At 43.8% G+C, this 16,639-nt stretch overlaps 1 protein-coding gene across 2 annotated transcripts in view; it reads left to right on the top strand.

Annotated features, from left to right (window-relative positions):
- Window positions 1–1,207: 1,207 nt before the first annotated feature.
- The window catches only part of pdzrn3b (PDZ domain containing RING finger 3b), a 302,862-nt gene continuing 287,430 nt past the window's right edge, over window positions 1,208–16,639 (top strand). Inside the window, exons 1-3 of one of the 2 annotated variants that reach the window (XM_072582591.1) lie at window positions 1,208–2,160; window positions 6,855–6,935; window positions 13,989–14,096. In XM_072582591.1, coding sequence (XP_072438692.1) covers window positions 1,465–2,160; window positions 6,855–6,935; window positions 13,989–14,096 — 885 coding nt within the window. In that variant the 5' untranslated portion in view covers window positions 1,208–1,464. The remainder of the gene's footprint in view (window positions 2,161–6,854; window positions 6,936–13,988; window positions 14,097–16,639) is intronic. The other variant, XM_072582592.1, reaches the window with a different exon arrangement.

The following is a 16,639-nucleotide window of genomic DNA, read 5'->3' as shown; positions in this document are numbered from 1 at the left end:
TAGAGGCGGATTGATTCTGGACTAACCGGAGAGTCAAAGGTTTCAGGGATACGCAGCAAAGTGGAGCTGAGGCCACAGTCAGATGGGGCAGATCTTATTGAGGAGCAGAGCAGGCTTGAGGGGTTGAATGGCCTACTCCATCTTTAACACAGTTTGTGCCAATTGCTACCACTATCCACTTGAGCCTTGGGGATGTTAAAGGTAGTGATTGCTTTTGAGTAATGAATGTGCATTGGGATTGTATACCAGAAACTTCACAAATCTGTCAATGATTTTGTGTACATTTTAAATCAATCTTTCCAGATATGCTATGCAACACCTCTGGAATTGATTGGACCTGAAGCTGGGCCTCCAAGAGGTACTAAAGCCATGACTGCACCGCCAGCACTTCTGTTCTTATCTTTGTATATTTCTCGACATCCCTCCCTTTTAGCTCCCACCCTGCTCTCTTCCCGATTCTCTCCCACTCTTCCCTGTATGGGACCGCCGTTCCTTTTGGCCGATTTCTCTCTGGAATGTAGGTGGACAATTTAATGAGAATGAGAACCTCGTTGGCAGTCCCCAGGCGGTAACTGACACCTCTTTCATTGCATTTACCACAAGATGTGTTTTTATCTGTAGATTGTGAAGTGTGGGATTGACCCCATAACTTGGTGGGATCGGGAGATATTGGGAGCTGCTGCGCGAGTAGTCCAGGCTTTTTTTTTCGTTAGTTGTTGATCGCAACTGCTCACATGGTGTCCCGGGGGATTAAACCGCCGCTGAGGAGATGGGAGACTGTAACATTCAATCAGAACCAGGGATCTGACAACATTGGCGTGCATCATCGAGTCTCCAGGAATGCAGCAGAGCGTTATGTTTTAGCAGAGGAGGTGTTATTAACACACGCACAGTCCGGTTAATTTTTGCAATTCGTGATCAAGACCAACTCGAAATTACAACCGTAAGAAGACGTTACTAAGTTACGTTCCCATTAAAAACAGGGGGGAAAAAAACCCACCAAACTCTGAAACAATATCGCAAAACCAATACGAATTCCACGTAGTTGCCAAGGGACCATCCCACAGCAAGATGTTCACTGTCTGGAGAAGGTTATTGATTCCAACACAAAGCTAAAGTTGAACGACTAGAGGTAAGTTCGGCACCGGGAGCGATGACCGACCTCTGCCTAAAGTTTTCCCGAGTGAGTTACGCGGGGAAAGGACGCAGTTGTGTCCTTCTGGATAATGAAGGCGGAGAGGGCGGTGCTTGGACACTCTGTTCGAGGAAGTCTCCGGCGAGCTGTTTCTCTCCAGTGAGGAGTGAGCAGCCCCAGGGCAACTGAGTGACAATACGTTGCTGCACCTCTGGACGTGGAGGGGGGGGAAGAGGGAGAGAGAGAGAGAGAGAGAGACAGGGGGGCTTTGGGGAGCTGCAAACAAAACAAGGAGACAACTTATTCTTGCCGAGTGGGAGATTTGCAGAATGGGATTCGACCCCGAGCGTTTCAGCGGGGACGTGGATCCTGACTTCAAGTGCAACCTGTGCAACAAAGTGCTGGAGGATCCGCTGGCCACTCCGTGCGGCCACGTCTTCTGCGCCGGCTGCGTGTTGCCCTGGGTGGTGCAGCGGGGCAGCTGCCCGGCGCAGTGCCGCACGCTCGGCCCCCGGGAGCTCAACCACGTCCTGCCGCTCAGGAACCTCATCCTCAAGCTGGAGATCCGCTGCGGCAACTGGGAGCGGGGCTGCGCCAAGGTGCTGAGGCTGCAGCACTTGGCCGAGCACGCCGAGACGTGCGAGTACTCGGCGGCCGAGTGCAGGAACCCGGGCTGCGGCCAGGCGCTCAGCCTGCGGGATGTGGACGCTCACATGCGGGAGAGCTGCGAGCAGCGGCCGGTCGGCGTGTGCCAGCGGGGCTGCGGCTCGGTGCTGGTGCACCGGGAGCTCCGGCTGGGCTCGCACTGCTGCGTGCGGGCGCTGAAAGCTCAGTTGGCCGCGCTGCAGCGCCAGCTCCGCCGGCACCAAGCCAGGGCGGGCAAACGCGAGAAGTCGCTGCTCTCCCGGCTGTCAGCCGCGCAGAGTGAGCTGCAGGTGACAGCCCTCCGCTACCAGAAGAAATTCACCGAGTACAGCGCCAGGATCCGCTCCCTGACTAAGAACAGCAGCATCCCCCCGTGCAGCGTGAGTGCCCTCTCTGTCTCCTGCTTCAGGACTGACTTCACTCTCTCTCTCTGTGTCTGTGTGTGTGTGTGTGAGAGAGAGAGACCAGTTCGGGCAGGGTGAGGGTCATTGAGACAGAGAGAAAGGGCAGAGAGGGAAATGGAGAGAGTTGACAGGAGGGAGAGAAAGGGCAGAGGGACATGGAGAAAGTTGCCAGGAGGGAGAAAAAGGGTAGAGGGACATAGAGAGAGTTGCCAGGAGGGAGAGAAAGGGCAGAGGGACATGGAGAAAGTTGCCAGGAGGGAGAAAAAGGGTAGAGGGACATAGAGAGAGTTGCCAGGAGGGAGAGAAAGGGCAGAGGGACATGGAGAAAGTTGCCAGGAGGGAGAAAAAGGGTAGAGGGACATAGAGAGAGTTGCCAGGAGGGAGAGAAAGGGCAGAGGGACATAGAGAGAGTTGCCAGGAGGGAGAGAAAGGGCAGAGGGACATGGAGAGAGTTAACGGGGGGAGAGAAAGGGCAGAGGGACATAGAGAGAGAGTGGACGGGGGGAGAGGGTGTGAGAGGGCAAAGTGAGTATGGGGGAGAATGTGGCAAGAGAAGGGGGTACAGAGATGGAGGGAGCACTTGGAGAGTGAAGGGGAAGGAAGAGAGAGTGGTGAGGGAGAAGGAGCTGGAGAAGGGAGGAAGGTAGGGACCAGTTTATGGAGAGAAGGAGGAGGAGGGAGGATTGAGTGTGGAGGTAAAGTAGATGGATAGGGCTAAGGAGGGAGGGAGGAATCAGGTTATGGAGGGATGGGGAAAGTGAGTAAGGGTCCAAGAGAGATAGAGGGGGGATGTAGTGGGAGAGGGAAGTGTGTGGATAAGGGAGGGTTAGGGTAAGGAGGGAGGGAGGGACCAGATTATGGAGGGTTGGTGAAAAGTGAGTATAGGGGCAAGAGAAGGGGGTAGAGAGATTGGGGGAAAGAAGCAGGAGAGGGTAGTGGGTGAGTAAGAGCAGGAGGATGGTGAGGAGGAAGTGGGTGAGGAAGAAGTGGGTGAGGGAGGGAGGGAGGGAGGGACCAGATTATGGAGAGGTTGGGGGAGTGGAGAAAAGTGAGTATGGAGGAAAGAGAAGGGGGTAGAGAGATAAAGGGAACAAGATAGGTGGAGAGTGAAGAGGGAAGGTAGGGGAGGAGGAAGCGGGTGAGTAAGGGATTACGGAAGAGGGAGTGGTGAGGGAGAAGGGGCTGGAGAAGGGAGGGAAATGGAGGCCAGGTTATGGAGGGAGAGGGAGGGAGGATTGAGTATGGAGGTAAAGTAGGTGGATAAGAAAGGGCTAGGGTAAGGAGGGAGGGAGGGACCGGGTGATGGAGGGATGGGGAAAAGTGAGTATGGGGGCAAGAGAAGTGGGTAGAGAGAGATGGGGTGAAGTGGAGAGTGAAGGGGGAAAAGTAGGGGGGAGAAAGTGGGTGGTTAAGGGGGGTAAGGAAGGTGGAGTGGTGAAGGAGAAGGGGCTGGAGAAGGGAGGGTGGTAGGGACCAGGTTTTGGGGGAGAAAGAGGAGGAGGGAGGATTGAGTATGGAGGAAAGAAAAAGGGATACAGAGACAGAGGGTGGAGGAGAAAGTTGTGGGGGGAGGAAGTGGCAGAGGGCAATGGGTGGGGAAAGGAGTGGAGGCACAGAGTGTGAATGGAGGGAGGGAGACAGTCCACATGGTGGAGGGAGGCAAGGGGAGAGGGGGGAGATGGAGGGAGTTGGAAGGAAGATGGGGAAGAAGTAACCAGGGAGAGGGAGGGTTGTGGGAACAGGAGGTAATAGAGTGGAGTCATTAGGAATACAGCAAGAGAGACAGACAGAGACCCAGGGACAAGGATAAATGAGCAGGAAAAAGAGAGAGAGAGAAATGATGTATAGATAGAGTAAAAGGGAGGGAATATAGGTTGACAGAGCAAGAGGGAGAGGGAAGTGGGGACGTTTTGAGCGAGAAATGGGAAATTAGAAAGAGAGAGAGTGGAAGGAACGTCATCACAGAAGAATGGAGGGTTGGAATAAGTGAAAAAGTAGGAATGGAGCAAGAGAGAGAAACTGGAGGGATGAAGCAAGACACAGAGAGAAAGAAGAGGAACATAAAAAGTGGGAATAAATTGAAATGAGAAAGAGGGAACAGAGTGAGAGATGGGGTAGAGGGTGATAAGATGGGAGAAGAGGTGATCACAGAGAGGACAATGTGTATACTGGTGAAGGAAAGGGAGCAGGGAGAAGAAGGGAGAGCTCAGTAGGTAGGTTATGGTGAAATAGATGGATAAAAGTGAGCGATGAGGGGAGCAAGAAAGGGTAGGTGGAGAGAGAGAAAGGAGTGAGGGCCTGGGTGAAGGAGAGAGAAAGGGGTAACGGTGGGGGAGAGACAAAATTGGAAATGGTGCAAGAAAAGAGGAAAGTGGGTGGGAATACTGACAGAGGGACATGGTGAGAAAGGATGGGACTGAGGATGATAACAAAAGATGAAAGATCCGTTAAGGGTGGTGCAGGAACAGGGGAGCAGGTAACCTGTGATTAGGAAGTGCAGAGTGCAGGAAGTTTAGTAGTTTAGGAGTATGAGGTGAGTGAGAGATTTTAAATGAAATGATACATGCAATTGCAGCCCATGAACGTTAAAGAAAAGTGTGTGCAAGATGAGTGCTGGCCCTGTGAGTATGAGGTAGCAGAGAGAGAACATGGTGGAAGTTACCCTTGTGGGGCACAGAAGACCATGAATCTTCTATTAACACTGCAGTATTTTGCCTTTGACTTGGATTCTGACCTGGGCTATTACATGAGCCAGGCATGCTGCATCTGCTGGCATAGTTGCCTTTGCTGGTCAGCAGGAAAAAAACCAGTCCTCTTATTTTCACTACAACATCTACCAACACCTCCAGGTCCTTGTCACCAAACTGTGGAGCTATTTGCCTTTTTTTGGGATCATTTCCTTGGGGCTAACACTGGAATACCACAGTGTGGAGCCTGAAGGTCAGTTCCTGGCTTGCAACTCCTGAAGTGGAACGAAGCTGGGCTTTAAAAACTAGTGTGCAACAGCATGAATGCTCCAAAGCCCTGGCAGCAGCATGGACATTCTGCCTCTCCAGCCAAGTGAGTCCACACAATGCGCACCAGTGAGGCCAGCTGCACATTTAATGTGATGATGATGGGATGATTGCATTACAAAAACTCAACATGGGTCACGGCAGACTGATACCAGGAATCTCAATCGAGAAAATACTTTGCCAAGAAACAGAAAGATACAAACGAAGGACTGAGTGGGCGGCTCAGACAGACTGAGAGATCATAGGTTCCCTGCAGTGTGGAAAGAGGACATTCAGCCCATCATGTCCAGACCAGCCTGCTGAAGAGCATCCTACTGAGACCCAGTCCCTCTGCCCTATCCCTGTAACCCCAAATTTAGTCTGGCTAATCTATCTAACCTGCACCCTGCAGAGTAATTTAGCACGGCCAATCTTTGGACTGTGGGAGGAAACTGGAGCACCCAGTGGAAACCCACTCAGACACAGGGAGAAAGTACAGTTACTCAATGCTTGAATCAAACTGGGTCCCTGTGAGGCAACAGTGCGAACCACTGAGCCATCGTGCCACCCAATGGAAAGGTGTGGACAGAAAGTGAAAAAAAGGGGGAGAGCGGACATAGAGAAACAGAGAAGAGAACTAATTGGAGCAAGGGAGTAACAGAGGGGCAGGAAGAGAAAGAAAGACTGGAGAGAGGAAAAGAGAGAGAGAGACAGAAGGAGGTGAACAAAGAGAGAATGAAATGGAGAGATGGGCAGAGTGAGAGAGGTAGCAGAGGGATCACATTCATATCGTGGTGCAAAGATATCCAGCACTGATTGGACATGGGCACACCAGCTGACATTTGTGGCACAGAACACACAGGCAACTGGAAGTTGGACAACTTGCAGAGTCAGTTAACATAATCACACATGTAGACGTATAGATTATGGTTAGAGTGACAGTTCCTAGGATTAAATATATTTGCATCTATGGATTTATGAGAAGGTAACAATTCAAACTTGTTGATCAATGACGCTACTTTCCATCAAAAGGTTTGAGACGCCCCATGCAGATTTATATATTTTGGACTAGGATGGGTTTTTTTGAGATGAAGAAAGGTTCTTTGAGTCCAAACTTCATCCAGCGTATCATTGAGGTGAAAGATGTTTGGCATCCATGTCAAACATGTATGCCTAATTGAAATATAGCTGAATAGTCTTCACACCTTACCTCTCCAGTTATGCTTGTTTTACAAATGACACTGTGGCTGAATTTTCAACTTGTTTATAATGACAGAAGAAAATATTTAGTGCATTTAAAGTTTATTTGAACAAAGCATTATTTTGGAGCTAAAGATTAGAAATATATAGCCCAGGAAAAATCCCCAAACCTGCACCACACCACGATATGCAGTGTGAGGTTGGGGGAGGATAGCATGTTAGAATGGTATCACTCCTTGTCCTATCAGACACTGCAAGATCAGTCTCAATCCAATTTTTCCAAATGTTTAGAGCCTCAGGAGTTACAACAAATTGTGAACATATCTTGCGTGTGACTTAGTCTTTTGGTTGTTGAACTTTCAGATTTCATTCATCCAAATTATACTTTCTACTTCTGTCCATTATGACCAGTTACTGGCTGATTGTTAAACCAATTGTTCTCAGCCTGACTATCTAACATTTGAAATCTGTTTCTAGGGAGGAGAAACACTGACCATCATCATGCAGCGAGACTCGGGTTCCCTGGGATTTAATATTATTGGTGGCAGACCTTGTGCGGTATGTATCTTCGTACAACCCTGTTATAAAGGTGATTCAGCAGCATTTTCAAAATGTATCTCTGTGTTGGAACAATGATTGAGCTCAGGGTCAGCCTTAACATTTTAGGGCATCTGATCTGTCTGGTATCCTTTGGAGAAGAACTGAACATATTCTTTTCACTGCACTGAAGTAGTTTCCACAGCAGAGTTCCACAATGTATTCATGGTTCAATTGATGATGCAAATGGAAGTACTGCTGGCAGCTCCTACAAATTTTCACATGGAAGCAGTAGCTGACAATGTTTAAAATGTGCCTTTAGCCCCTGTGGCTCAATTGGTACCACTCTGTCTTTGAGTCACTGTTCCAGGATTTTCACCATACAGGAATCAAGACTGAAATCTTTCGATGTGTCTTTGAATTGACTTCTGCATAGAACATTGAACATTACAGCGCAGTACAGGTCCTTAGGCCCTCGATGTTGCGCCGACCTGTCAAATCAATCTGAAGCCCATCTACCCTACACTATTCCATTTTCGTCCATATGTCTATCCAGTGACCATTTAAATGCCCTTAAAGTTGGCAAGTCTAATACTATTGCAGGCAGGCCGTTCCACGCCCCAACTACTCTCTGAGTAAAGAAACTACCTCTGACATCTGTTCTACATCTATCAACCCTCAATTTAAAGCTATGTCCCCTCGCGCGAGCCATCATCATCCCAGGAAAATGGCTCTCACCCTATCTAACCTTCTGATTATCTTATACGTCTCAATTAAGTCACCTCTCAACCTTCTCTCTAACGAAAACAGCCTCAAGTCCCTCAGTCTTTCCTCATAAAACCTTCCCTCTATACCAGGCAATATCCTAGTAAATCTCCTCTGAACCCTTTCCAAAGCTTCCACATCCTTCCGATAAAGTGGTGACCAAAACTATACGCAATACTCCAAGTGCAGCCGCACCAGAGTTTTTTATAGCTGCAGCATGACCTCATGGCTTTGAAACATAATCCTTCTATTAAGAATGCCTTCTTAACAACCCTATCAATCTCGATGGCAACTTTCAGGGATTTATGTACATGAACACAGAGATCTCTCTGTTCATCTACACTATCAAGAATCTTACTATTAGCCCAGTACTCTGCATCCCTGTTACTCCTTCCAAAGTGAATTACCTCACACTTTTCCACATTAAAATCCACTTGCCACCTCTTAGCCCAGGGCTGCAGCTTATCTATGTCCCGCTATAATCTATAACATCCTTCGTCACTATCCACAACTCTACTAACCTTAGTGTCATCTGCAAATTTACTAACCCATCCTTCTATGCCCCCAACCAGGTAATTTGTAAAAATGACCTACAGCAGTAGCTCCAAAATAGATCCTTGTGGTACACCACTGGCAACTGTACTCCAGGATGAACATTTCCCATCAACCACCACGCTCTGACTTCTTTCAGCTAGCAAATTTCTGATCCCACAACGCAATGCCTCCGTATTTTGTGCAGTAGCCTACCGTAGGGAACCTTATCTAACACCATACTGAAATTCAATACACCACATCAATTGCTTTACCCTCATCCACCTGTTTGGTCACCTTCTCAAGGAACTCAGGAAGGTTTGTGAGGCATGACCTACCCTTTGCAAAACTGTGTTGACTATCCCTAATCAACTTATTCCTTTCTAGGTGACGATAAATCCTATCTCTTATAACCCTTCCCAACACTTTACCCACAACCGAAGTAAGGCTCACTGGTCTGTAATTACAAGGGCTGACTCTATTCCCTTTCTTGAACAAGGAAACAACATTTGCAATCCTCCAGTCTTCTGGCACCATTCCTGTAGACAATGTCGACATAAAGATCAAAGTCAAAGGCTCTGCAATCTCCTCCCTGGCTTTCCAGAGAATCCTAGGATAAAGTCCATCCGGCCCAGGGGACTTATCTATTTTCACACTTTCCAGAATTGTGAACCTCAATCTCATCTAGTCTAGTAGCCTGTGTCTCAATATTCTCCTTGACAACATTGTCCTTTCCAGTGTGAATGCTGACAAAAAATATTCATTTAGCACTTCCCCTATCTCCTCTAACTCCACACACAACTTCCACTACTATCTTTGATTGGCCCTAATCTTACTCTTGCTTTTATTCCTGATATACCTGTAGAAAGCCTTAGGGTTTTCCTTGACCCTATCTGCCAACGACTTCTCATGTCTCCTCCTGGATCTTCTTAGCTCTCTCTTTAGGTCTTCCGTGGCTAACTTGTGACTGTCAAGTTCCCTACCTGAGCTTTCATGTCTCATCCTAACATAAGTCTTCTTCATGACAAGAGTTTCAACTTCTTAGTAAACCATGGCTCCCGCACTTGACAACTTCCTCTCTGCCTGACCGGTACATACTTTTCAAAGATACGTTGTAGCTGTTTCTTGAATAAACTCCCTTGCAATTTCCTTCCCCATCCTATGCATCCTAAATCTTGCCTAATCGCATCATAATTGCCTTTCCCTCAGATATGACTCTTGCCCTGCGGAGTATACCTATCCCTTTCCATTGCTAAAGTAAACATAACTGAATTGTGGTCACTATCACCAAAGTGCTCACCTACCTCCTAATCTAATCTGCTCACCTGCTCCCTGCGGTGGATGTGAAATAGTTCATGGCACAATTTACAAGAAGAGCCAATGAGTTTTCTTGGCTGTCCTGGCCTTACTTATTGCTCAATCAAAATCAAAATAACAAATGATCTTCTCGTTATCAACTTACTATTATGGGAGCTTGCTGTGTGTAAATTAGCTGCCCTGTTTCCTAATTTAACATAGTCACTCTTCATCAGAAGTACTTCATTGGTTTTAAAGTACTTTTGAAATACTTGGCGGTCAGGAAAAGCGCCATATAAATGCAAATATTCCTTTTTTGCTGATCCTAGTTGTTGCTTTTTATTTTGTTTCACAGTCAATATGTCAGTATACCTTTTGAGAGACACAATGTGTCAGGATACCTTAAGAGCTATTTTCATAATATCATCACTGTGTCATAACATGTGATGACTTCATCTTAACTTGGATCATTTGAACCATATATGCTTCAAAAGGTTATGTTATAACTTAATCACTTAATGTTAGCCCAGATATCTTAAGTGCATGTAAATATACTGTTTGTATATAATAAATATCCATTGGTTTCTTCAAACACTGTGCCATCCATGTCCAGTTACTTATGTTATCGAGATAACATAAGCATTACTGCATCAGATAAAATAACATGCTGGAGGCAAAACCCATTTTATGGTCAGCAGCAGTGGTCCTCGATGAAGAAAGCTGTAAAAAGTGATTAGTGGATATTTGGAAATCTCATTGAAGGCTAACTGCACAACAGCTTTGGACATCAGTGAATGTGGACTTTGGATATCTCCAAATTCAGCAGCATGACTTTCTGAACTGACAGAATCAAACTGCAGCGCCAGTATGCAAATTCATCTTGGCTTCCCAAGTCTTTTATCTGGTAAACACCAATGATCCAACAGTGGAGCATGACGGAGTTCAGTCTAGTCACGTGATGAGATTCAAATCAGTCAATTGCCTCAAACACCTGTACCGGGATGGATGGATGTGTTGCTCATTTTCAGGGTAATGCTGTATTACATTTTAAGGGTGATGTAGCCCCCTTCATTGATCTACCAAGGTAGTTCAGCATTTACATTCATGAAACCTTCAAGTAGAACTTCAAGGATGGAACAAACTAGTATAATGTGAAAGGGTGCCCAGCACACCGATTGCTGTTGCTCCATCACATGAGTTTTAAAGAAAGATGGCACTACATGAAAATACCTCGATCTAAGGCACATCAACCTTTCACTTAAAAGGTCTCCATGCAAGATAATGAAGCTAGAAGAATTACATTTTCTGGAGCAAGACTTTTTCCAAAGCTAGATGTGAAACATTGATACTTGTCTGTCCATATAGCATAAAAATTCCAAGAGCCTGTGACAATTAGGACACCATTTGGGCTCACAGTTTGTTTAGGCATGTTCTAGCAATATATGGATGGGATTATTGAAAATATACCTGGTTGTGGTTTGTAGCTGATGGTACTGTGATCATGGGTAAGATGAAAACAGAGAGCCTGACTGCAATCGTCACCTACAAATGACAGCAACGTGAATGGCAAGGATTAACAGTTTACAACACAAAATACGGGGTCAGTTTTAGCCAGACATACTTCTCTGGGTGTATGCCAATGGAGTCTGTCTTGATTTAAGATAAAATGAAGAATGCTTAACAAATGCGGACCCTGCAGAATAAAGAGGATCTGTGAGGTTGCCTCAAGTTTTGTATTCTGACCATATATTCCTAACTTCATGGAAAAGGTACTTCTGCTGAGAGACTTACTCAAGAAGGATGTTGCCTACAAGTGGTAAGATGTCCACTCATATGTCTTTGATTCTTTCAAGCAGGTTCTGTCAGCAAGATCTTGCCTGCTGCAATACGACTGTTCTCAAGGTGGAGCAGTCACAAAAAGGCTGAGGTGCTTTTTTTTTGCAAGATAATAAAGCTATTGCTTTTGATTTGGATACCCTGTGATATACTCAAGTGAACTATTCTAATATTGAGTACAAGATACTTATTTAACAAGAAACTAGTCATTGAAACAGATGATAAGTCAGTAGACATGCCATGAGTGAGGTCACTACCATGTTGGCAGTATCTGCATGTCAAGGTGCAAGGATCCAACTTTGAAGTGAAAAAAAAGCCATGTACTAGGAGAACTATGTCACGCTAACAAGGACCAAGATATTTCTCTTGATCAACATGTTGATACTCTAGATAGTGAAGTTGAAGATTTTATCACCAATGATCTGTTACGTTTTTGCCACAGTCGATGTGAACAGATGCAGTCAACATCTATCAAAAGGTGAACAACTGCAAGAATTACAGAAGATCATTATCCAGGGATGGCATAACCGTATTAAGTACTTGAGAAGATTCATTCATTTTGGCAACACAGAGACAAACTTGTTATACCACAAGAAGTTATTTCTAAGGCCAAACCAGTTTTAGTACCAAAAGAATCATGTCACCATCTCATGTCCGTGCTATATTGGGGTATTGAATGCTCAAAATAGCTTGTGCATTTATCTGTGTGCAGGCCAGGAATGAATGGGGATATTTAACAAGTTGTTAGCGGCATATGAGGCTCATCAAAGGTATCAGTGCAGCAGTGGATGGAGATCCTGCATTCACATACACTATTTCATCTCCTTTTTGGATGAAAATTGCAAGAGTGCACAGGCAAATTACATCTTTGTAATGCGTTACTTCTCTACATTTCACATTGTTTGACCACTTAAAAACACAATAAATGTGACTGTTACTGACATAGATATCTTAACCCAATCTAGTCCCACCTGACAGCACCCAGCCCATATCCCTCTAAATCCTTCCTATTCACATACCCATCCAGATGCCTTTCAAATGCTGCAATTGTACCAGCCTTCACCACTTCCTCTGACAGCTCATTCCATACACGTGTCATACTCTGCATGAAAAAGTTGTCCCTTAGGTCACTATTATGACTTTCCCCTCTCAGCCTAAATCTTTGCCCTGTAGTTCTGGACTCCCCCACCTCAGGGAAAAGACTTTTTGATGAGCACTATTTTCTATTTATTCTGTATCCTGGATCAGCTAATATCCAACAACGGATGACCACACTCCAAACAAACCATTTTGAAACATGTGCATTAATTGGGTGTGATCCATTATCGCCTTACCATCTCACTACACACACTCACATGATTTAGCAGAATGTACAGTAAGTACTGACAAATCAATGATCATTAAGTATTAAGTGACAAAGCAAAACTTTCCTCTCGCATTGCTACATTTTCATGCAGTACCAGATGAGAAAGAATTAATATCCGCAGCACAACTTATACTAGGAGTCAAGTGTAAAAGTGCTTGCCCAGCAATTAATTGTCTAACTATTCCATGATACAGGACATTCTCCTTCAAAAGTAGAGGAGAATGAAAAAGATACACAACAAATGAGGGGATAGAGAACTACAAAGACTATGCGCTGAGCTGACAGTTTGAATTTGAAATACAAATTGATGTTCTTGGATCCAAAAGTTTCTAAATATACTACCAGTCCAGATCTTGCAAAGTCATTGTTGATCACGATGCTACATTGTGAAGGAAAAGAAGCCAGCTCAGGCCAATATGCAGCACACCCATCAAAGACAGTGCACAAAGACAGTAATGAAGAATTCTCTGATGTCGATGATTTTGCAGTGATATTGAGTGCCAACATTCCACAGCAAAATAACTAGGTTATTGAATAATTGCAACAAGGAACATACCTTTCATATCTTTCCAGATGGGTGTATGATCACCTAATCAGGATGAACTGTCCAAAGCATAACATTGGTACATGAAATGTTAGTCTTGTAAAATCTATTTTATCTTAACATATAATTAGCAAATTGACAATTTATGCCTGTGCAGAGCCATGTGTATCTGCCTGAGATAAACTTTTACCTTTGGACAACAAGTGGATTGTTTTTTCATGGTCAGTATACCTTTAAGAGACATGCTCATGATGTCATCACTGCATCATTGCATGTGATCTGAATGTATAACAATCTCTGGATCACATGAAGCATGACATGTTATATAAGGAGTATGATGTTCCATTATAACGTATGCTAAGGTGACATTTGTATACAATGGCTAGTTGTCATAAATATCTGTTGATTTTTCAATGTCACAATATCTAATTTATGTTGTGGAAGGTAACGAGAGAGATTGTCACGTTGCGGAAGGTAACGAGAGAGATTGTCACATCAGGTAAAATACCGAGCTGGAGGCTAACCCACCTCAATTCACAGCTGTTGGTCGTCACTTCAGCCATCACTTGTTACTTTCAGAGAAAGTACTGTCAGGCCTTTGCCTGTTCCATTGGATCCCATTCGCCATTTGTGTTTGACATATCCTCCTACTAATGTCTTCACATTAATACTATTGCATCATGCACACTTCAAATACTAATTTCATGTTTTTATTTGCTGTCATCACATTTTGAAGGAAAATCAAGAGGGCACAGCCTGTGAGGGGATTTTTGTGTCAAAAGTAGTGCAGAATGGGCCAGCTGACAAAGAAGGGGGATTGCAGACCCATGACCAGATTCTGGAGGTATGTGGAAGTTATTCTCTCAAGTGCTGCTGTAAACCTGATTTAATTTGGAAGGCAAAGATATCTGGCGAACATTCCATATATCATAACTCTCTCTCTTTTGTATCATGTTCAAGGACAGGATTATGATACATTTTTGTGTGTCTCTGTAAATGATGCAGTAAATTAGGGGTTTGTAAGGTACAGACCAGCATTTCTCCATCTACACACTTTGGTAAAGCCTCCTATTAATATCCCCTACAATACAAGTTGCCTGCTATAGCATATATTTCATCAGCGTGAATTAGCTATAACACGATTGACAAAGTATGGATGTTGTTTCTGTAATGCAAACTTTGTACTGAACGGGTGTGGTGATTTTCTATTAGTGATCTTCTACAGCATGATTTACTGTCGTGATTTTCCATGACATGATTTTCCATAGCATGAAGTTGCAAAGGAACATGCCTGTCGCGTTGTAGCAGAATGACCTGTAATGTGCATTTTAATGATCGTCATATGCCTCGAGAATTAGAGATTGTTTGTTGTGCTGTGTTTATAAGAGTACTGGCAACTCGTTTGAAGCTTTATTTCAAGGTCTAGTAAAGTGGGGAGGAAAATCAGGAAAAAAAGCAGCAGGATTTCTTTGTAGAACTGAGGTGAAAATACACTGCTCAATATCATTGCAAAATATGCCATAAGACTTGGTTGCCTTCACTTCAGGCTTGTTGAAGAGTACTCTTTAGCATTTCCTGTTGTGAATTACAGTTGTAGAATTGCCACGTTTAAGATAGCGTCAGTTCATCACAGTGGGAGATAACTGAATCCCTGCTGAACTTGTAAATGGAGTAACTATGAGGTTTTTTTCAGCAGTCTGATGTCAGTGATTCCAGATTTAATGTTTTTACAAGCTTTCTTATGAAGGGGCTTACAGTCCATAAAGTGTGAATGTAATTTTGTTTTTTTCTCCTTCTGGGTCATAAACTTTTATGATTCTTTCTCAGACAAAATTTACTTTGTATTGATTTTTTGATAATTTTTAACAATTAAGTAATAATATCTTACATTATTTTCTCTGTGATATTCCAATTGTATTTTTCTCCCTGTATTGTGATTCACACATTTTCACCTATGCGCAATTATTTATTGTAAGACATTTAACTGTTGGTTAATACTTAAAATGTAAAAATAGACTGTGGACAGAGGCAAAAATAAGAAGTGCACTAAATTATGGCGGTTTGGTTTGAAAAAGATGCTGCCTCAATCTTCACAGCTGATCGAGTTCAGTTTTCCTTTCTACTTTATTGTTTACTGTGTGCATTTATAGAGAATAAATACCTGCTGACCAATGGTTTACAGAAAGTAAACATAGTTGGTAACCATGCATTATGAGTGAGTCAGTTGCAGTTGGTTCACATTCCCTAAACTACTGATCCCTTGTGCAGACTGTATTTGTGTTGGCTGTTGGATATTCATATTTTTGACTTATTTTCCATGTCTGACCATGTTTGTAACACATTCATTGTTCAGGTGTGTAATTTAACATGGGAATTGAGGGGTTTTGCTCTTTTCAGTTGTCACCCTTGCTGTCAGGAGGATCCTCTTGTTTGCTAGTGTACATGTTATCCCTTGATGAACCTAAATACACCAGTAGGGGGCCTTTTCAGCTGAGTTTCAATATTGATGTCTTGTGAAAATTGGAGCAGGAATTCTGTCCACGTTTCCTTTCCGTGCCTGTAGACAATTATAATGGACCACTGCTGCTCTGACCAACGTAGTCTGAGAAGGTTCAACAGTTTGTATGATGTATATGGTGTTGAGTGCAAACCACTGGATTATAGGCCTACGTGCGGTGAAAGTTAATTTAAATAAAAAATCTGGTTACATGCAATTCCAAACAATTTAGAAACTTCACAGTTGCGGCAAGGGGAAAATAAAAACAAACTTTCAAGACTTTTCCCTTCCATTACTCAAGCAATTGCACATAGATGCAAATCACCAATTGTTTTCAATTTGAAGTATTTTGGAATCCCATCATTGAGAAAAGCTATTATTCCCTGCATACGCTCAGCCTATTTGTACAATCACTTATCAGCTCGTCTATGTGTTGCAACAGCAAATTGGTCAACAGAACAAAACTTTGGATGTTTTCTTGTATTGTTTTAAGTAATTTGCATCTTGGCTACAACTTTAAACACCAGTCTTGGTCTTTAGGTTCACTTGAATATCAGTACTTTACATTTTTTTGTTATTTCTGCACTGTTTATCCACATATTAAACTTGACTTGATGACCTTTTAATTTATGGTAGCATTTTAAAGAGACAACTAGTTCATCCAACCATAAGTGCAATTCTTCACCAGGTTTAAATATGTTTACCACGATGCCTATGCCTTTTTTTTTTGAAGGGATGCTTAAAGCAATGTATCATTAACGTAAAACTACCTGTTTGGATGTAGGTTTGTTCGCTGAACTTGAAGGTTCATTTCCAGATGTTTCATCACTCTACCAGGTAACATCTTCAGTGGGCCTCAGACAAGCACTGCTGAAAATTCCTGCTTTCTA

Source organism: Chiloscyllium punctatum, chromosome 12 (assembly GCF_047496795.1).
Source record: "Chiloscyllium punctatum isolate Juve2018m chromosome 12, sChiPun1.3, whole genome shotgun sequence".
NCBI lineage: Eukaryota > Metazoa > Chordata > Chondrichthyes > Orectolobiformes > Hemiscylliidae > Chiloscyllium > Chiloscyllium punctatum.
This window is presented reverse-complemented; position numbering and strand designations above follow the sequence as displayed.